The sequence below is a fragment of the Dendropsophus ebraccatus genome, chromosome 5 (genome assembly GCF_027789765.1).
Source record: "Dendropsophus ebraccatus isolate aDenEbr1 chromosome 5, aDenEbr1.pat, whole genome shotgun sequence".
Classification (NCBI taxonomy): Eukaryota; Metazoa; Chordata; class Amphibia; order Anura; family Hylidae; genus Dendropsophus; species Dendropsophus ebraccatus.
Window position 1 is genome coordinate 35,822,373 of NC_091458.1, and position 22,412 is coordinate 35,844,784.

The 22,412-nt window shown below is 42.7% G+C and overlaps 1 protein-coding gene across 4 annotated transcripts in view; it reads right to left on the minus strand.

Moving 5' to 3' along the window:
* The window catches only part of LNX2 (ligand of numb-protein X 2), a 145,496-nt gene that overhangs the window by 66,363 nt on the left and 56,721 nt on the right, over positions 1–22,412 (minus strand). For all 4 annotated transcript variants that reach the window (XR_011363141.1, XM_069969861.1, XM_069969863.1 and 1 more), the window contains one exon: positions 6,128–6,616. Coding sequence is in view for 3 of the 4 variants with exons in the window: in XM_069969861.1 (XP_069825962.1) it covers positions 6,128–6,528 (401 nt within the window). In the remaining variant the exon portion in view is untranslated. The remainder of the gene's footprint in view (positions 1–6,127; positions 6,617–22,412) is intronic.

Genomic DNA, 22,412 nt, shown 5'->3' on the forward strand with positions numbered 1-22,412 from the left:
ACAGACAAAAATTTTCAAGGGACCTCATTAAAGTCAATGGGATCTGTCAGACTGCGTTGGTATCTGACGTGCAGTGGATCCACTGGCACTAATTTTTAAATCATGGAGAGGAACAGCAGAAAAACAGTGTAGGTGTGGACCCAGTTGGAGATGATTGTTTAGGGATGTACTTTATGATAGGGCTGGTACTGTGTATTGGGTCTTTGGGCATTTTGGCACTACTGAAACTCCTAAGCAAAAGAGTACTTGGCTCTATAGTATTCATCCGATATACATATAGTTAGACAGCAGTGGCCCCCTTTTAGAAGTGTGAATTGGTGTGAAAGGTGTCTTACTAGGGGAGCTGGGGTTAATGAACAGATGTAACTTCCTTCCTTACTATGTCTTACTCTTTTCTCCCTAGTTATATGGCAGAAGCTTTTACTTCCCACCAACCAATACCTTATTTATACTGTGCAAAAAAATATTTGAATATTTAACTGTTGATACTATTTAACTTGACTTATGCTTGACGGCATCCTTTACGCTACCTTTATGTTTTCTCTAAATTTTAAAAATATTATTCTAAGCCCAAGGGAAGGGTAACATTTCAGTTATGGTTCCCTAGAGTTTTCCTCTACTGTGGGTTCTTCCTCTCCTGAGTACTGTAGGATAACACTGTCGTATGTTAGAGGTGTAGTGCCTTTTTTATTGATGCTATTAGTTTAAAATGATATATTTCAGGCCTTAAAAGTGTTTCAAATTAAAAGCCAATTATATAAGATTCAGTTGGGTCTAATAATTGTCACAGCTATGATGTGGTGGTTGGGAAGACAGGCAACTTATAGTGGACTATTTTTTAATAAAAGAATCAGTTAACCTTAAGGCTATGTTCACACTGCGTAAAATAACGGCCGTTATTTTCGACGGGCCGTTATTTTGAGGCCAAAACTATCGGCGGGCTAGTCGTGAAATGTTTAATTTTGATTCCTAGCATGATTATAAACGGGATGAAACAGGTAATTTACTTTAAATACTGTGCCCAGCCCGAGAAACCACTTAGAAACTTTTTTACATCAAAATCAAGTTTAATTCGGCAGATATAATTTTTACGTTCGCGGCTGCATTGAAATCCACGGCCATTGTTGCAGTATTACCGGCCGGAAATAATTGACATGTTCATTTTTCACGGGGCCGTATAAACAACGGCCGTTATCTGATACGTAGTGTGAATTCAACGGCCGTAGTTACATTGCATTGCAGTCATTATAGGGAACCTCAAAACAACGGCCGTAGTTTTGCGGCGCGGACAACGGCTGTTATTTTACGTAGTGTCAACATAGCCTAATGGTGATGAACAGGCTGAGCCTTGGTGCCCAGCATTAAGGTTGTTGTAATGGTGATGTCATCCTAGGACAGCTTGGCTGTTAAGCATAGGAATGAGGATCTTTGGTAGGGTCATTGGGGCCTTTGAATTGGACCGGCTCTGCTAGAATAGGAAGACAGAGTATGCTGCCCTTTAAATGCTGTCTGCCTTGTTACCATATGTCAGATAGCTGTGAGATCTCATGCTACCATAAAAAGACTGATATTGTCACAAATTCAAGGCCATTTCATAACTAAAATAACCTAAAAGAAAAGTAACACAAGCAGCAGGTAATACAGAGAACATATAAACACTTGTTAATGTAATCATTTAGGGATAGGAAAAATTAGGGTGAATTAAATTGTGCATGCCGCCACCGTTCTAGCAGTTTGTGGCTATATACTATGGAAAGTCTTAAAAATATTAGCTTCCAAAAATAACCATCAAGCATTAGCCTGAAAGCAAAAATAGGCTACGAGAGGGAAAAATACAAGCGAGGAAAGGTAAAGGGAAGGAGGAAAGAATGCAGGAAATGCGTAACCACATAATGAGAACTTGGCACCTTGTAAATATCCTCTGCATTCCATGTCATGAGGTTTCCACATCTAATGCCCAAAAACAAGAAGCTTAAAGGGAATGAATGTAGAATTAATAAAATAATAAATCGCTATATCATAAAGAATAGAAATAATAGTATATTGCACCCACTAATGCTATTAGTTAGTTTGTGTGCTCTACAGCCATTGCTTACGTGTGCCAAAGGAGGCAGCTGGTGTGCTATCTCACTGTACACCTGATCAACTGGCATTCAGAAATCAGCTCTGAGCTTTATTTTACGAGAAATATTTGTATACTGACGAAAAAGCCTGAACTACAGAGAAGGGATAGATAACACACTATCACATACTGTAGAACAAAACTGATAATCACCTTTAGGGTGCCTTCACACCTACCGTATCGCAGTAGAAAATCCGCTGCGGATCCGCAGCAGATCCGCAGCAGATTTAACTAAATGAATGAACACAGCATCAAACCACACTTACAAATCTGCTGCGGATCTGCAGCGGATTTGACAGTGCGTATTTAATGCTGTGTTCATTCATTTAGTCAAATCTGCTGCGTATCCGCAGTGGATTTTCTACTGCGATACGGTAGGTGTGAAGGCACCCTTAAGTGGAAGTACCATCAGCAGCTTAGCTTTAAGCTTTGATCATGGATAGAATGGACACAGCATGGGGAAGCCGGTGCCAGGGTCCTTTTTTTGAACCGCGGCCTGGTTTCCGCATACGGCGCTGTTCTATTCCCGGGCACCGGTCGGGGGTAAAGCATTGGAGGTGGGCTGGCCCCCCAGTAGAATCAATGGAGTCGCTTCCTAGAGGGGCATGGGTTTCCCCCCACTGGGGGGGGCGCGCCGGGCTGGCTCCAGTGCTTCACCCCCGGCCGCTGCCCGGGAATAGAACGGCGCTGCACACGGGAACCGGGCCACGGTTCAAAAACAGGACTGGGCACCGGGACTTTAAAGGGGTTGTCCAGCTAAATTATTTTTCTTTCAAATCAACCGGTGTCAGAAAGTTATATAGATCTGTAATTTACTTCTATTAAAAAATCTCAAGTCTTCCCATACTTATTAGCTGCTGTATGTCATGTCAGGAAATGTTTTCTTTTCAGTCTGACACAGTGCTTTCTGCTGACATATAAGCGCTGCGGAATCTGTTGGCGCTATACAAATAAATATTATTATTATTACATCACTGGCCGACACAGGAACTGTCCAGAGTAGGAGAGGTTTTCTATGGGGATTCATAGAAAACTGAGACAGAGTTCCTGTCTCGGCCAGAGATGGCAGCAGAGAGCACTGTGTCAGACTGAAAATAAACCAACATTTCCTGCAGGACATACAGCAGCTAATAAGTATGGGAAGACTGTAGATTTTTTTTAATAGAAGTAAATTACAAATCTATATAACTTTCTGATATCAGTTGATTTGAAAGAAAAAGATTTACGCTGGATAACCCCTTTAAAGGACAAGTGCCATGAAAAACTTTTTCCCAGTAATTGAAGCACATTACAAAGTTACAGTATATAACTCTGTAATGTGCTTCAATCACCTATCTGCCTCCCTTCCCTGTCTTTTCCCCCCTCCACCCCCCACCAGGAAGTGTCCTCACTCACACAGACCTACTTACTGTTGTCACCGTCACCAAGCTCTTCTCTCAGCTCCTTCTCCTGTTACACTAGCCTCCCCCCTCCCCTGCCTTGTCAGGTGACTCAGCTTGCTCAGCTCCCATTGGCTGAACATCTGCAAGCCATCACTTGGACTGGGGAGGGAGGGCTGCTGTAACAGGACCTAGAGCAGCCCTCCTGCTGATGACTCATCCTCACAAGAAGGAGCTGCCTGGTGACGGTGACGGCAGTAATCAGGTCTGTGTGAGTCAGGACACTTCCTGGTGGGGGGTGGAGGGGGGAAAAGACAGGGAAGGGAGGCAGATAGGTGATTGAAGAACATTACAGAGTTATATAACTTTGTAATGTGCTTCAATTACTGGGAAAAAGTTTTTCATGGCACTTGTCCTTTAAGGGTCCTATTCCACGGGCCGAGGAGGGCCCGATCAACGATGTAAACGAGCGGCGATCTGCTAGATCGCCGCTCGTTTACTAGGCCTATTCCACGGCCCGATGATCGTTGAGCGAGGGCTGCAAGGACATTGTTACCGATGTCCTTGCAGCCCTTGCAGCATCATACATTACCTGGCTGCAGGGCTTGTCCTCCGCTCCGTCTCCTCCCCGGGTCCGCCGCGCTCTACAGTATCTTCTGAATGGCCGGTTAGCTGACAGGCCACACTCAGCCAATCACAGCCCGCGGCGGTCCCGGCCTGTGATTGGCTGAGCGCTCCGTCAGCTGACCGGCCATTCAGAAGATAGAGCGCGCGGGACCCGGGGATGAAGACAGCGCAGAGAAGAAGCCCTGCAGCCAGGTAATGTATGATGATGCTGCTGCTGTTTCTTCTCAAATCATCGGTCGCCCGCCGCGCACCGCTATTCAACCGTAGCGATGTGCGGTGGGGGAACGATGATTTTAGGTCTGGCCCTAAATGAACAATCAGCCGATGACACGATCATCGGCTGATCGTTCACTCTATTTCACCGAACGATAATCGGCCGAATCGGGCCAAATGGGGCCGATCCGGCCGATTATCGTTACTGTGGAATAGGGCCCTAAGTCCTACATTTTACTTTTTCCTTCCTCTCTTCTTTCTAAAACCCATGTAATCACCCACTGAGGAATTAGTTTACATGCTGTCCACAGAAGTCTATGAAAAAAGTGAGGAAGAAGAGAGAAGGGAGGGGGTTGGCTGTAGTAAGCCAGAGGCAGAGACTGCAAAGACACTACAAGAGATTATGGTAAGTATAACATCTCATCCAGATGTTAGACTCACAACTTACACTGATCATTACTGCTCTATAATGTCCTCCATGCTGCTGCTTCTGAAAGTGCACTACAGAGATAAAGAGGAGCCCTCTTTTGAGTGTGCAGTGCATAAAGCCATCAAAGAAGCTATTCTTGGACAACTGAAAATCACATATGAAATACAAGCTAAATAATAATGGCCATAAAGAGTGCTACTCCTCACATAACACACATAACAGGATAATCTGAAAAGTCACCTAAAATAACAGGTATGCTTTATGTACAACTGTTCTGTACTTTCCACAGTTGGCAACAAATGCACCATGTCTGAATACAGCTTTGCATTTGTTTACAAGAAGTTGCTTTTAAAGCATTTGTCATTTATAAAAAAAAAATGTCATTATTATGCAGACGTGAAAAATTTTCTCAGTGCTCGGACCCCTTCCAATCTCTAGATATAGTCGGGAGAAGCATGAGACAGGTTCAGTTATTAGTCTATGAAGTCCACGTCCTGCAAAGAGACGCATTGAGCACCAAGCTGTAAAGTGAAGCATGCTGCTTTGCACTTCACCAGTCTATATCTAATTATTGGTGAGGGTCTCAGCACCGAGACCCTGACTGATATCTGTATGATGTGAAATAATTTCCTCCTGCAAAATGAAACAAGATGACAAGTTGGACAACAAACATAACACAACAATTAAACCCAAAGTCATAACCAAAAATGGACACAATCGGCTACATATTTTTTTCATGGCATGGGTTGGGATCCAGAATTAAAAAGGGTATTTCACTCAAACATAACTTTTCATATGTTGTTGCCCATGGTGAGACAAACAATTCATTACAAACGTGTTATTATCTATTTAGTCTCCTTCTCCCAGTTCTGAGCTCCTGCTTTCTGCTGAAGAGACAAAAATCTGTGTGTGAGCTGTTCATGCTGTCTCCCCCTCCTCCCGCCTCCCTTCTGAGACAGCTGATGTAAACAAGTCCCTGCTTCTTTGTAATGCTGGGAGGATTAATCACAGTGAGTTCATTAGCAATTTGACCTCAGAATAACACTCCCAGCATTACAATGAAGCTGGGACAAAGAGAAAACTCAACCACAGATTTTTGTGTCTTCAGCAGAAAGCAGCAGCTCAGAATCAGGGGAAGGAGACTGAATAGGTAATAACAAGTATGGAATGAATTGTTAGTCTCCCCATGTGCAGCAACATATTTAAAGTTATGTTTGAGTGGAATACCCCTTTAAGACCTTTATGTAACTTTAGCAAAGCTCCAAATTCAAGACAGTATAGTAGATAACAATTGGCCACTGTTGTAGGAATACCTCAATAATAACGGGGACTTGTGTCTCATGGAACAAACCTCACCTGTTCTTGAGATGAGCCTCCACATCACACCGCTGCATGGTGTCCTTGCAGGCGGCGGAAAACGGACAGGAGACAACAAGCTTGTCCAATAATTTGTGCACCAGGATACTGGATTTCTTGCACACTACAAAGTGCAGTCGCTTCCGGTCCAGCGGGCAAAAGTCTTTCTCTTGTAAGAAGTTTCTGAGGCACTTGTAGCAGAAAGTGTGGCCACATGGGGTATCCAGCGGCTGCAGCAATGGTTGAAGGCAAATGTGGCATACCAGGTCATCGTCCACTTCATTCAGGTAATTGTATAGGTGGTTCTCTCTGGTCCAGTGCTGCTGACCACATTCAAAGCACAAGGGATTCAATGAGGAGTCATCCTCCACCACCACTAGTTCTTCACTCGCGGTTCCCATAGTGAACAAGTCCAATGGACCTCAACAGCTAAAGCTCCTTCCAGTCCTCAGCATTCCAGGTAGGGAACAGACACTGCCATTTGTCTTCCTAAAAAAGAGAAGATAAAATAGTAATTTCAACAAAAGTTGAATCAGCTTTGATGAACTGGCCAGATGCCGGCTGGTAGATGCATGGCTGCCTACTATTTGAGTTGAACAGGTCTTTTACTTGCAACGTGAAGTTGTATCTGCACACAGCAAAACAGATGCTTTTAAGTCGCTTAAGTCATAGAAAACCAGCAGCAACTGGGAAAGTGGCTTAGCGGAGTCAAAGATTCACATGGCAAAACATCTGCCCGTCTTCAGATCCCCTGAGCTAGTCACTATTCCTTCTTACAATATAAAAAAAAATGGAAGGATCATTCCATTTGAATTTTTTTGCAGTATGTTAGTAAAGAAGTGGGAAAAACCTGCACATGGACCATGACACTTTTTCCTGCTAGTAAATACTTAAAGGGGTTATCTAGTGAAAAGTTTTCTTTCATATCAACAGGTTTCAAGTTATACAGATTTGTAATTAACTTCTATTTAAAAATCTCAAGTCTTGCCATACTTATCAGCTGCTGGATGTCCTGCAGGAAATGTTGTTTTCTTTCCAGTCTGACACGGTGCTCTCTGCTGCCACCTCTGTCCATGTCAGGAACTGTCCAGAGCAGCAGCATATCCCCATAGAAAACCTCTCCTGGAACTGTCCAGAGCAGTGGTGATTTGCTGCTGCTCTGGACAGTCCCTGACATGAACAGAGGTGGCAGCAGAGAGCACTGTGTCAGACACCACTTCCCGCAGAACATACAGCAGCTGATAAGTACTGGAAACTTGAGCTTTTTTAAAAGAAGTGAAAGACAAATCTGTATAACTCTCTGACACCATTTGTATTTAAGGTTTTTTTCTCAGTAGTACCCTTTTAAACCATTGTGAACCATTGTAGATGCTCTGCATTTGATTACCGGTGGCTGAACAAGTAGGGACCCATGGGCCCTGTTTTTCAGGCAGCCTCAGGGCTGCATCCAACTTATTCAGCCACCGGTAATCAAATGCAGAGCACTCGGGTTTGGACAAACCCAAGCGTCATCTCTATAGTGGATCTCACTCATTACAATACAAAATAGAAAGTCCATGTATTTTGTATATATGTGTGTGTGTGTATATATATATATATATATATATATGTGTGTGTGTATATATATTACGGTGGATATAAGGACATTCCTGCAGCAGGAGTTTTGGCTGTATATGAACACAGCTCTTATTAGGTTTTAGTGAAAAGATGACTGTGTTTTTGGAGACAACATATTTTTGGCCATCATCCACGAAAGCTGCCACCACATAGAAACTGAAACTAGCTCTGCATATCTCAGCATATAATTTGATGTGTTTGGTTCCAGACAATAGGGCTATAATTATACTACTGCATTGTTATACAGAGTTACATTCCAACTCCTTCTCCAACCATCCAGGCTTCCTCTCTGCTATGTTGGCTTCCAGAAATGCCGAGACACTTACAGTACCCGAGAGGGGGGGGGCAGGATGGTTAAAGAAGGTGATGGAATGTAACCCTGTATAACAATGTTTGCTTTGTCCGTGAAATCCTGGGTGAAGCCCAAATGGGAGCTGTAGTGGCCGCCATTATTGGTTGCTGCATTCCAAAGACTCCCCCACTGTATAGTCCCATCAATGGTGGTGGGGGTGCGGGGTTTTGGCGGGGGGGGGGGGATGGAAAAGAGATGGGAAAAAAGAAACCCGTGGTGGTCAGGGATGTAGTAGCGTGACCAGTCAGGCAGTCACCATTTTGATTTACTATGGCGCCCCCTAGCTGCTTTGTATAACAGCGCCCACCAGTTTATAGTATCTGAACAGTTTGTATTTGGGGTGCATAAGAGAATGTGATGTGAAACAGTTCCAAGAATCCTTCGTGGTTGGCTAAGAAAGATCACATGACCTGCTCATTGTAAGCAGGCTTAAAGCGAAAGTACCATCAGGTACATCAATTTACACAGGGATGCTGGTGCAATGGTCCTTTTTTTTGAACCGCCGGCCAGTTCGCACGCACAGTGCCAGTCTAATCGCGGCCTGAAGCAGCGGTGACGGGCCCGCCTGTCGCCTTCGCCCTGTAACGCGGCTCCATTGATTCTAATGGCTTTGCTTTGGTTTGGCTGTCCCAGGCATGATGGGAATTGTAGTTTTGCAACAGCTGGAGGGCCGCGAGTTTGAGACCCCTGCTTTAAAGGGAATCTGTCACTAGGTTTTATGCTGCCTTAAAGACATCAAAAACTGGTGACAGAAATGCTTAACAGAGGGGTGTATTACTTACATAATTCTATTTAGCCATTCGCCTAATATGCAATAGGATGGGCTTTGTACTGCACCACTGCCTCCACTTGCTGATTGACAGCTGTCTGCCTATATACACACAGTATAGATACACAACTGCCAATCAGCAGACAGTGGGGAGAGGGAGCTGGTGCTCATGAATATAGAGGACTACTGAGAGCGCACACATAACTAGAAGTCCTTGCTATTCAGGAGGATAACTCATAATCAGCTGCACAGAGCAATGTAAGTGATACTTCTTTGTCACTTGTTGAAGAGGGCAATCCTGCCCTAACCTTGATTCTGGGTGGCAATTGAGTTATTATAAACTTACCTCTATACATTACTCATATATCTAATAGATGAAGAGATCTCTCAGGCGATTGCTTCCTAACATGTCTTTTCTTAGAACTGGTTCCTCATATTGTATAGGAACATGTCCCATTGGGGAATGTCAATTTATTCCCAACTCAATCATCTTTTTCCAGGAGGAATAACAGAGGAAAGCTAAGAAGCGTTTTACTAACACAGATATGTCAGGCGGGCTAATAGGTTCTCTTTACATAAATTTCCTTTGTATCATAAGATGAAGATAAAGGGGATGTATAATACAACTTACAACATCCTTTGCCTCTTCTCCACAGCAACCGGAATACTAATAGATTCCACCCCCCGCCGCCACCCCCAAACGCTTATACACGATACAAATGACACACAAGTGTTAGTGATTTCAGCATGTTAATCACACTTTCTGTGCTACTCGAAGCCGCGCTGAATTCTATTGAATGCGACGTTCTAAACGCCGACCCAAACAAACGCCAACCATTCCGCCATTAAAATCGATCTGTTTATTTGCATTTTTAGGGAAAGCATAAATCCCAGCAGAGGATCCATTAATGTTAGTATTTATTTTGCTGCACCAGAGACAACAAGCGTTTAGAGGCTGACATTAGCTGCAGTGCGGGCTGGAGGAAGAAGAAGAAGAAGACAAAGAAGAAGAAGAAGAAGAAGAAGAAGAGGAGATTACTTGCGTCTCGGTACGAGTCGTGCACAAGCAAAGAAATCGAGTTAGCAGATGTCACCTAGTCATAATACATTACCGCAAATAACAGCGGAGCTCTAATTATATCCCTATATTGCTGCATTGTATAACCCTATCTCCAGGGAGGGGAAGGGGCACAGCAACACATATGTGTACATTACACAAAGCCGTACTTGCCAAAACAGAATTAAATTGAATCTGCAGGTAAAAGACGTCCTGCCATGATTTCTCATCCTTCCTTCACCTCCTCACTTACACCTACCTCCTCCTCCTCCTCCTCTTTATTGACACCTCCTGAAGCACTGCTATCTTCACAGCTTATGATTAGGTAGTAGTTACAACAAGAACCTGATGATACTAGTCTATGTGGAGGGGACTGAACGATGTTGGTGATATACATAAGGCGATGGAGCCTGCAAAATCCAGTTTTGACATGTCCACCATTATCTTATATAATATAGGGATATGCTGGTTTTGGTGCAAGAAAGAGTAGCATTGCTTCTCAGATAGATAAGACTTGACTTTCATTTCAGACATCACATCACAGCGAAACTCAAAACAACTGATTCCAACGCATTTCAGGCCCTATTCTGGTTTTAGAAAGGCTCCATTGCTTCTTAAATACAGTGGTGCCTTGGATTACGAGCATAATTTGTTCCGGGACCGCGCTTGTAGTCCAAATCCACTCTTAAACCAAAGCAAATTTTCTCATAAGAAATCATAGAAATGCAGACAATTGGTTCCACACCACAAAAATAATGATTTATTATTCTGAATAACATGTAAAACAGATGAAACATTTAGAAACAGCTGAATATGTGATATTATAAGTTACTGTACAGTAATGGAGAGGATGGGAAACACAAGGGCGGACAGAGACTGCAGGGAGTATGAAGGAATGAGCAGGGCAGATGTGGGCACATACATACAGCGCTCTCTGTCTGGAGAGAGAGGGGTTAAAGCTATGGAGAGATTACCTCCACAGTCCTGTCCCCTGATGCAAGCCCCAGCCTGAAGTGGATCTGCTATGATTTGGAAGGTGAGAGAGACTTCCTAGCTCAGAGTACAGTGCTGTAGACCCCGCTATTCAGACCATGCCCCTCCTCCACTCACCCTCCCACCCAGTACAGGGAGCTCTTACACCAAAGCAATGCTCTTAAACCAAGTCACAATTTTGAAAAACTGTGAGCTCTTAAACCAAAACGCTCTTAAACCAAGTTACTCTTAAACTAAGGTACCACTGTAGATATTAAAAAGGTAGTCTACAAAAAAAAAAATCTTTCAAATAAACTGGTGTCAGAAAGTATCAGAGATTTGTAATTTACTTTTATTAAAAAAAACTGCTGTATGTCCTGCATGAAGTGGGCGTATTCTTTCCAGCCTGACACAGTGCTCTCTGTTGCCCCCTCTGTCCGTGACAGGAACTGTCCAGAGCAGAAGCAAATCCCTATAGAAAACCTCTCGTGCTCTTCAGACTGTAAAGAATAAACCACTTCCTGCAGGACATACAGCAGCTGATAAGTACTGGAAGACTTTAGTTTTTTTTTTTTATAGAGATAAATTACAAATCTCTGGCACCAGTTGATCTGAAAGGAATTTTTTTTGCTAGAGTACCCCTTTAAAATCTGTCTTTCAGTTTGGCTATCACAGCAGAGGGAAGCGTGCCCTCTCTCTCTCAGTCTGTCATTTAGTTTATTCATGTTGTGCTCTTGATTTTATGTTACACTCTGTATGAGTACATCCTGCATGTATCACAGCAGTGTAAGCTCTTGCAGGCAGGGCATCCTGTTTGTTAACCCCTTATTATATGTACAGAAATCTGCAATCACAGGCACTTTCATTAATAATAATAACTGACTCCAACGCATTTCAGGCTCTATGCTGGTTTTACTACATACAAGGTTATTTATTGTATAATGAAAAGTTTTGTTTTCTAATGTATTTTATAAACTAGTTTCCAAGATTATTGCTTGCTGTCAGAAAATGGGTACCACCATAAGGTGCATCGAGGGGATGGAAGTCTGTCGGAGTGATCTTATAGAAACACAGGGGCAGGACTTGTTACAGGCTAGGATAACTGTATTGTACTGAGCTGTGCCCCTATGTGTCTGCTACATGACCAGCGCAGATTTAAACAATGAGGTTTCTTATTTCATAATGGGAAGTACTTGATAACCCTGAGGAAGAAGTGTGTGGGAATGAGAAACAGGTTGTTGCCGTTCTGCACCTATGCTTGAATAAAGACAAGAGGATGATAACCCAAGTGGTGAGTGCCGCATATTCATCCCCTGCAAAGGAATACATAAAGAATGTGAGAAAACGGTATAACCTTTCATGATACGATGAATACATTTCTTTTGCTGAAACTGGAAAACACTCATTGACGTCCATTTCCCCTCAGTGTACAGTGTTCCCTCAACATACAATATTAATTGACTCCGGGACATTATATGTTGAGTTCATAACTCTATGGAGAACTGGTAACTGTCCACCCGACATAGACACAAAAATAGTATATAGTGGGTTCAAACTTTGGTATAAATTGTATGGGTCTCCTAACACTCCACTGACAGATGATGATGGTGGAGATAGGGCCAGGTGTGATGGAAAATGTTCTCATAAAGGACCCTTCCCCACAGGGAACACAGGGACACTCGCCCGTGCTGAACATTAATGTGTATGAGGAGGACGGGGAGAGATAACTGATAGTGATCATTCAGCCATATTGAAGGTGTATGGCCATCTTTAGACCTCTATTTTTGTGCCTCATGTAAATGCAGCAGTAGTGACCACCACTCTATGGCCCTGAAGGAGATATACAAGCTTAGCTATTACTATCAGCCCTATAGACAGTCCTATAGGCAGGCAAACTACGGCTCCATTCACACAGAGCACACAGCGCAAGGACAGGATGAGGTTCACTTACCATCCCTTCCAATCCCAATTAAAGGGGTTATCCAGGGCTACAAAAACATGGCCACTTTCTTCCAGAGACAGCACCAATCTTTTCTCCAGTTTGGGTGCAGGTTTTGTAACTCAGTTATATTGAACGGAGCTTAATTGCAAATCACACCTGGATTGGAGACAAGAGTGGTGCTGTCTCTGGAAGCAAGTGGCCATGTTTTTGTAGTGCTGGATGACCCCTTTAAAGCGTCCCTCTCTTATATGTATATGTTATTAAAGGGGTCATCCAGCGCTACAAAAACATGGCCACTTTCCCCCTACTGTTGTCTCCAGTTTGGGTGGGGTTTTGAAACTCGGTTCCATTGAAGTAAATGGAGCTTAATTGCAAACTGCACCTGAACTGGAGACAACAGTAAGGGGAACAGTGGCCATGTTTTTGTAGCACTGGATACCCCCTTTAAGCAGATAAGCAGATTCCGGGCAGTGGCCCCTAATGTACACAGTCAGAAAGCCTCACAGGAGAGAGAGGGGGGCACAGGTACCTGAGGATGTGTGTGCTATTAAGCCCCTGACAAGAAAGCCAGCACCTTCTCTAGCACCTATTCCATGTCCCAGCCTCGTACCATCCACAGACCTATTGCCAATGGCATCTTTTTTGGTCTTTCTGATATGGGTTTGTAATTCTTTATGTCATACTTATTGGATATATTTCGCAGTAGTTCACTCCTAGAGATGAGCGAAGCGCATCTAGTGTATCAAGAACAAAATGGCGGCTGCACATGCTGTCTGGAGTGTCACTGGAAGGGAGAAAGGGATTAACCATAATCCCTAGCGCCTGTCTAATCAGCTTCAGGCCCCTCTGTGGTGTCAGCACCTCCCCCTCACCCTCTATATAAGGGGGTTCGGTAACGGAGGTGGCCAGTCTGCTGTGTGTGGAGGAGAGAGCAGGATGGCAGCAGGCAGTTACAGCAGAGCAGGGAGAGACTAACAGAGTGATATAGGGACAGAGAGGAGAAAAATGGCGGAAATTGGATGATTGACATTTTTTTAGTTGTGATTTTATGACACTTTTACATCAACATGCTTTTACAAATTCACCCTTCTGCAATAGTCCCAGTACTGTAGCTAATATAGTTTTGGCTGTTTCAATAAAATTCGTCAAGATTTGATTTGCAAATCTTAACAAGTTAGACCGAATTTCTGTCTGCTTCGCTCATCTCTATTCAGTACTATAGTGCTTTACTGTTAGGCTATGTTCACACTACGTATATTTCCGGCCGTAGTGCGAACCGCAAATATAGGCCCGTAGTTTTGAGGTTGATGCGTACGCTTGGAAGTATACGAATTCGGGCTGCACAATGCACACTATGTATGAGCTTACGTCCCGATCGTATACGGCGCCGTGAAAAATGAACCATTGTTTGCGGCCGGAACTGTTCCAACTCACTGCTGTGGATTTCCATGCGGTCCCGTACGAAGTACTTATTTCAGCCAAATAGAACTTGATTTTTAGATCCAAAAGGTTCTGTGTGTTTTATTGGGCTGGGCGAAGATTTCCAAGTAAATGACCTGTTTCAGATCGCTTCGAAACAAGTTAGGGAAGCATAACTGTACTACGGGCGTATGTTCGCGGTTCGCCCGCATGTTCGCAATCCGGCCGCATGTCTATTTTTCCCAGGGCCGTAGTTTCAGCCACACATGTCCGGCCGCGTACGAACTATGGCCGGACATATACGTAGTGTGAACATAGCCTCATACTGTATACTGCATGATATTGCATATATAGGACCTCTCCTGTCTGTGCTGTAGAGCTGTAATATTTTAGCTATAATGTGATTATTCAGTTCTCATTTGTGCAGCTCTTGTAAATGTTGCTCCTTGTTAACACAAATGCTATGCTTAGCTGATCAGTACGTCCCCCAAACAGCTTTGACATCAAAATGCAGGGTCCCTAAGTGGAATACAAAGCATAGCAGTCTGTCAAAAATAATAACCTGCCAGCCCAATACCCGACAGCAGTCAAACTAAATATAAACTTATAATACCAAACAAACACAGCCCTGCTCTCTACTGTAACAAAAGCGATTTCAGCTCCGACAATGATTGCTCAACATTTGGGACTTTTTGAGGTGTCAAAATTAGTGCTCCTTGGAAATCATCAGCCCCTTTATATTTCGAATCATGCAAATAAAGCATTTCATAGTGAGATTTTTATAGCATTAAGAATTACGGAAGCCTCAAAACTCCATAGCGTTTCTGTAGATTACGAGGGCTCTCTAGTGCCAGACCCATGGCATGACTTACATCCTCTGCAATGACATCAATTAGTAGCGTAACCCCAATATTTCCTATCACCCCTCTGCAAACACTATTAATCCAATGAGGCCTGGTGGTGGTGGCATCATTGCTATGAGGATGCTTTTTATTGTTAAGGACTGGAAAATTGGGCAGGAATGTATAGAAGTAAAGCTAGATGGCAGTACATGCAAGGCAGTTCTTGCGGAACACCTGCCTCACTCTACCAGAGATGTGGAACAGGTATGAAGGTTCACTTTCCAGCAGGGCAATGGCCCGACACACATGGCTGAAGCCATACTGGACTAAAATGTTTTGGAATGGCCTAGAAAAAATTAATGCAAATCTATAACACGACTTGAAGACTATTGTGCCGTAACACAACCCATCTAACTGGACTATTGTCTGAAGTAAAGGGCAATAATGCCAGTGTCTAGATGTGCTAAGCTAACAGAGTCAAAAGCAAAAGCATCAACAAACTATTTTAACGAAGGGGGTGAATACTTATACAAACAAAAATTCTTTGTTTTGTACCTCTGAAATATGTTTGCACCTTAAGGGTATGTTCACACTGAGGAATCAACGAGGATTTAGCGCCTAATTTCCCACGTATTACGGTTGAAATTCCGCCCGTAAAATATTAACATAGCAATTCCCCATTGTGTTTAATTGGATGTTAACTATGTTGTTCATATGGCGGAATTTATGTGCTGAATTTTCCACCGAGCATCTGCTTTCTGCCTAAAGAATTGACTTGTCAATTCTTTGGGCGGATTCCGCTACAGAAATCCCATAGAAGTAATTGAATTTCCACTCTCATTCCGTTTGAATTTCCGTCCGCATTCCGCTCAAACTCTGATCAAATTCCGCACCTATTCTGCCAGAGATGAAGAAGAGGACATTTCAAGCAGAAAACCCCCGCCTATTCCTCAGTGTGAACATACTTTTAAAGCGGTCAGCCCGTTATGCAAATAAAATGGTTAAAAAAAAAAAATCCCAAAAAGACATTTTTACTGTAGGTTGTAATGCAACAAAGCAGTACTGCATATATCCTATGTCAACAGAAGGAACTAAATTATTGTCATCAAACCTAGTCCCTACGCCCATTCTTATGAACAGGACCCTGTCTTGTTTGTCTTATTGTTTTGCTCGTGTGTAACATCCCCAGTTGTAAAGCACTACATCTTGCCACTATATAAATAGTATTACATAATACTTAATAAAACATGAAGCCCACAACGCAGAAGACATATAAAGCAGGAACCGGCCTTAGCTGCCTCTCAGACGTCACTCGTGTTTATATCACTAGGGATGAAGGGGTTGCTGATCCCTGCGATTCTACCGTAATTCCATAATCACCTCTGGCCCAGCTCTTCTGTATTACTATGTGTTAATGTTTCTGGGAGACCTAAAGAGTCCACTAGTGACAGTGTGATCGGCCGGTCCAATCACAGGACGGACACTAATTATTCCATCCAATTTAAATCTGTGCCTCAATTCTCTTTATTTCATTAGTAAGCCATCAATTATAAGCAGATCGGATAACAACAGCACATTACTAATTCCCTGAGACCCGACTCAATGGGGATCAGAGAAGCCTCGCCGCATCAGTATTACTGACAAGGAAAACAGCTAAAGCAACCCAAGTAATGCATAAAGTAAGAAAGATCCACACAATGAGAAATAGGATTATTCTTGCATGTTGTAACTCAATGAAGATGTGCCATGGAAGGGTTATAGCTGGACGTGCATGGTCTGTTGTTTGAGCTATGGAGACAAATGTCCTTAAAGGAGTATTCCCTTTTTATAAAGTGATGATAAATTGCTAGGATATGCTATCTCTATGATCAGGGATAATTCCATTATTAATAAAGCGCCAACATATACTTTAGTATTGTACAGGTATTTTGTCATCAAATTGGCCTCTGTCCCCAATGGGGCTGTCAGGACTATCTAAATCAGGGGTAGGGAACCTTGGCTCTCCAGCTATTGCAAAACTGTAACTCCCAACCTGCCTGGACAGCCAAAGCTCCCTGTTAGGGATGGTCCGAACCGAGTTCGGTTCGGGTTCGCACGAACCCGAACCCTCGGTAATGATTCCCGCTGTCTGCCCGCTGCGTGAAGCGGGCGGATCCAGCGGGAGGACCGCCTGGAAAACTGGGATACAGCCATAGCCATAGGCTGTATCCCAGTTTTCAGGGCGTTACTCCCGCTGGATCCGCCCGCTACCACGGAGCGGGCAGACAGCGGGAATCTGCTGCCGGGCGTTCGGGTTCATACGAACCCGAACCTCGGCAGGTTCGGACCATCCCTACTCCCTGTCTCTGTTAGGAATCACACAACTTGGAATTCTAAAAACATTTAAAAGCTTTAGGGTTGTATTTATTAAAGGCATTGTATAATCAGAAAACTGACCTATTGTTTAAATAAAATTTTTATGATAAACATATTTATTATTTATATATTTTCTATCTTATTATCTATATTATAAAATATTCCTAAAATCTTGCTGTCTTCAATCTTAATACTAAGTCTAAAACATGAGCTGAGACTTCCTGTTGTGTCTGTGGTGATAAGGAGGAGTCTGCTGTAAAGTGCTCTGTACAGCATTACAGCATCATGTGACAACAGTAGATAGACATCACTAGAATAAGAAAATAGCCCTTGAAATGTCACAGAGTATACTCAGTTATTTCTCATTCCTCAGGTCCTGTCTATTGTTATCTATTTCAATAGGGCTTGCTGTAAAGCATATAACTAAAGGCTCTTATAAACAGCTCAGTCGTCAAATGGCTGCCCCTGTAAAAATGCACAAGAAAAATTAAATAATTAATAAAATAAAAAAAGAAACTGATCAGAAAAAAAGAACATGTTTCAGCATCTGGCTTTAGTCAGTAAAATAATATTAGAGTGATTTAAACATAAAAGAAGACATACTCACCTGTTCCCTGCTCCCATGGCTGACATCTTGATAGCTCCTGGTAATGTGTCCTGTTCTTCCTGCTACCTCTAACAAGTTTCCCTACAGGAAATGCCCACCCAGCCAATCCCTACCTTAGAACTGACCCACCTCAATCAGTAATTGCATCAAAGGAAGCAAGAAGAAGTGGGGAACAGGGACTGGGAGCTGTTAGAACCGCAGCTGCAGGGAAGCGGGCAGGTGAGTATGTTTTCTTAGGTTTAAAGTATCTCCTTGGCAAAAAAAAAATAAAATAAAATGAAACTGATCAATAAGGGAACCCAGGAGATGAGGATTTTTTTGCTGTCCAATTGATTATCTATCATTGATCAGGTTTTAACTGGGACATGAGCCTAACCCATATGCCCGACACATTTAATGAAGCAAGGTGTTGCTGTATCAGTGGGTTAGGACCGGCTCAGACACTCAGACAATGCCCTTTTTGTTACTTGCTGTACTTTTGAATTCAATTACAATATCTTTATGCCATTCAATAGTGCATTGAAATTTAAAAGAGAAAAAAAAATGTCCATGAACCATTCAATGGCGCTTAGAACAACGCTGGAATTTTAAAAATGACATTTCCTTTTGCATCTTTTGATTTGGGTGAAGTGTGTTCCTATGGTGACTGGTCAGACTATACATTAATAACAGTTTACGTCTGCAGCCCAAGGTCACTTGTTGCATTCCACATACTGATAGCGCGCACATACAACATGAATAATGATTTTTCTCCTCAATATCAAGGTCACCGGTTACAAAGTCACAATTACACTCAGCATGCTGGATGAACGGCACGGGCTCTGGGGCTTATTTATATTCCAAATGCACCCTGTTGTCAGTATGTCCCAGACGCCTCAATAACACTGTTTCAGAATAAGCAGCGTGCAAAGGATTCTGGGATTGTCTAAACAGACAAAGGCATAATGTGCCGTGATCTCTTCAAGGTTTCTCATATTGAAAATGAGGGTCATTAAATAAAGCTAGGCAATGTCCTCAAAGGCATCACTATACGAGTAATAAGATTTAAAGGGGTTGTCTTGTTTAGAAAACCCATTCCCAAAACCATTATAAGGCCATGTTCACACAGTTTTCTTGGCCATTGTTGCAGAGTGCAACAACAACCTTAGTTTACCAGCATTGTTTCATTGAATAGCAGTATATGGAACCATGGCTGTAGTGTATACATTGGCTGCTATGAGTAACCAGGATCTCACCATTAATGATGCTGCCCGCCATGAATCCCTTAAATGTAGTGTTTAAGCGTCAGTGACTGCGGGGGTCCCAATCTTTTCCCAGATTGACGGAGGTCTAATACTTACTTTTATGCAGGCAGCTTGGTGATCATCTCATAGAGTCTTCCTCAGGCAGACTCTATGGGAATATTGCAGATTGTACTGGTCAATGCTATGCAATGGCACAGCATTGACCAGTGTTAGCAATCTAATGGTTGCATGTAATAGTTCCCTAGGGGAACATAAAAAAAGTTTAAAAAAATGATGCAGCCCCTCCCCCAACAGAAGTTTAAATCACCCCCTTTTTCATTATACAAATGAAACATGTAAAAATAAATAAATAACCATTTTATATATCATAGCGTGCACAATTGTACAATCTATTAGGATATAACAATACTATTCCTATATGGTGAACGGCATAAATGAAAAGAGGAAAAAAATACCAGGGTTGCAGATTTTGTGTCACATTATTTATCAGAAAAAAAAATAATAAATAGACAAATATTAAAGAAATAATCACAAATATGATACTAAAAATACTAGAGATTGTGGCAAAAAAATGACGCCCCAACCAGCCCAGTAGGTGGAATAGTAAAAGAGCTGTGGCTCTTGTTTTGGTGCCTCATCTCCCTCCACCCCTCCCCTCTCCATAGAAAACAATGAAGACAGGGGGAAAGAGCTTCAAACTGCTTTTTCATGATAAAAATGCTTTTATGGCTAATAAACCCAATTACAAAGTTTCTTAAAATCGCCTGTACTATTGATTTCTGCAAAAAATAAATAAATAATAATAATTAAACAACAGTGACACTTTAATGGGTTTATCCATAATTAGAAAAAGCACAGTGCCACCCCTGTCCTCAGCTTGTGTGTGGTATTGCAGTTCAGCCCCATTCACTTCAATGGAACTAAATTGCAAAACCCCACACCCAAGCTGAGGACAGGAGTGGTGCTGGTTGTGGAAGAAAGCGCCCATGATGTTTTCTAAGTCTGGATAACCCCTTTAATGTTTTCCCATGATCTCTGTCCATTATTCCCAATTATCCTGACTCTATCACCTTATGGCACATAGGTATTTCACATAATAAAGAGAACAGGAAGAAAGTACAAGGATTAAAAAAAATTTCATTTTATGCCATTTTTAAAATGGAAAAGCTGTAATTTTAGTGTCACTTAGGTGCTCGGTGTCGTCCCTTGATCTGTGCCACCTTTACTCCTTCTTCTTCTTCTTTGTCTGCTCACATCATCTTTCCTCCCACACACACTAACACAGCTTTCCGCTATAGATTTTCGCTGATGCTGGCAGTTCCCCATTAATCTTGAATCATCCAAGTGCCAGATGTCAAGAAAATTGTATCCCAGCTGATTACATAACATCAAATTCCACTTTTACAGCTTGCTGGAGAAGTAAATCTCCCAGTACTTGTGTAAGCTGTGTCCATCGCTATTCGGTGGGGGGATATAATAATCAATGGGATTTCAGGACCTACGTTAGAGTGGAATTACCTGATTACACAAGGATCCTTCTTCTGCAGATAAGCAATTTTTTAAAATGACTTTACCGATTTACAAAATGACTATATGGTTGTTTAATAGGCAGCCCATACAGAGATCACATGGCTTTAGACATCAGATTTTTTTTTTTGAGAGAATCAAAAGTTCTTCCAACAATCTAACATCTGTGCTCGACTGTCCTCCAATGTCTCCTGTCAGGAGCAATAAGACTCTAATAGGTTGTATCCCAGTACTTATCAGCTGCTGTATGCCCTGCAGGAATTGGTGTATTCTTTTCAGTCTGACACAGTGCTCTCTGCTGCCACCTCTGTTTGTGTCAGGAATTGTCCAGGTTTTCTACTTGGATTTGTTACCTGGCACAGACAGAGGTGACAGAAGAGAGCAGTATGTCGGTCTGGAAATAGTACACCACTTACTGCAGGACGTACAGCAGCAGATAAGTACTTGAGTTTTTTTTTTGTTTTTTTTTTAAATAGAAGTAATTTACCTATCTGTATAACTTTCTGGTACCAGCTTATTTGAAAACTATTTTTTTTCCTCTGGAGTACCCCTTTAATGTATTTTTCATGTCAAGATTGTGCTATCAATGGCACGTTTGTATTTGCAAAGTGTCAAAATGGGAGGCTAATGTATATGTGCATGGGCAGGCATAGCTTCCATTAACATTAAAGAGATTTTTACAGCTGACAGAGTTATCTCAAGAGCAGTGGCGGATTAAATGTACCCTGGGCCCTGGGCTGTCCACCCACTTTGGGCCTTCCCCAACCCTGTGAGCAGGCACACTGATGCGGAACCTCAGAGCAATGAGCTAACTCGCATCAGTGTACCTGTGCTGTTTCACTTTGACTCTGCTACCTCTGGAATAAAAGTCTTTTCTTCAAATAATGTCCCCCTACATAGTGTAGTCCCCCTACAGTAGATGCCCCCTGTATACTCCCCTTATAGTAGATGGCCCCCTGTGTAGATCCCCCTTTATTAGATGGCCCACTGTATAGGTCATCTCTCCTTCCGCAGATGTCCCCCCTTTGAAGCTCTCCTAAATCGGATGGTCCCCATTATGTAAATAAAGAAGGAAAAAAAACAAAGCACAACTCACCTCCAACATGCTTCCCCATTGCTGTTGCTCTACTGGAGCTGCAGCAATGGGGGAGCCTGTTAGCGGTAAGTTGTTTTTTGTTTGGTTTGTGTGGTTTGGACAGCTGTGGGCCCCCCAGGAGCCTCTAACTCTGATTAGCTGCTCAAACTGCCTACATTATAATCCACCACTGTTCAAAAGCTGGGCCCAAATAGAATAAAGTGGCAGGTACAGTGTTAGGTTATGTTCACCCGGCCGTGATTATTACTAAAATATACGTCTCTGTCTATGGGATCCCTTACGGAGCTTACACACATAGTACATAGGGATGGTCCGAACCCGCCGAGTTTCGAGTTCAGCTGAACCCGAACGCTCGGCATCGGATTCCCGCTGTCTGCCCGCTCTGTGCAGCGGGCGGATACAGCGGGAGGACCGCCTGGAAAACTGGGATACAGCCTATGGCTATGGCTGTATCCCAGTTTTCCAGGCGTTCCTCCCACTGGATCC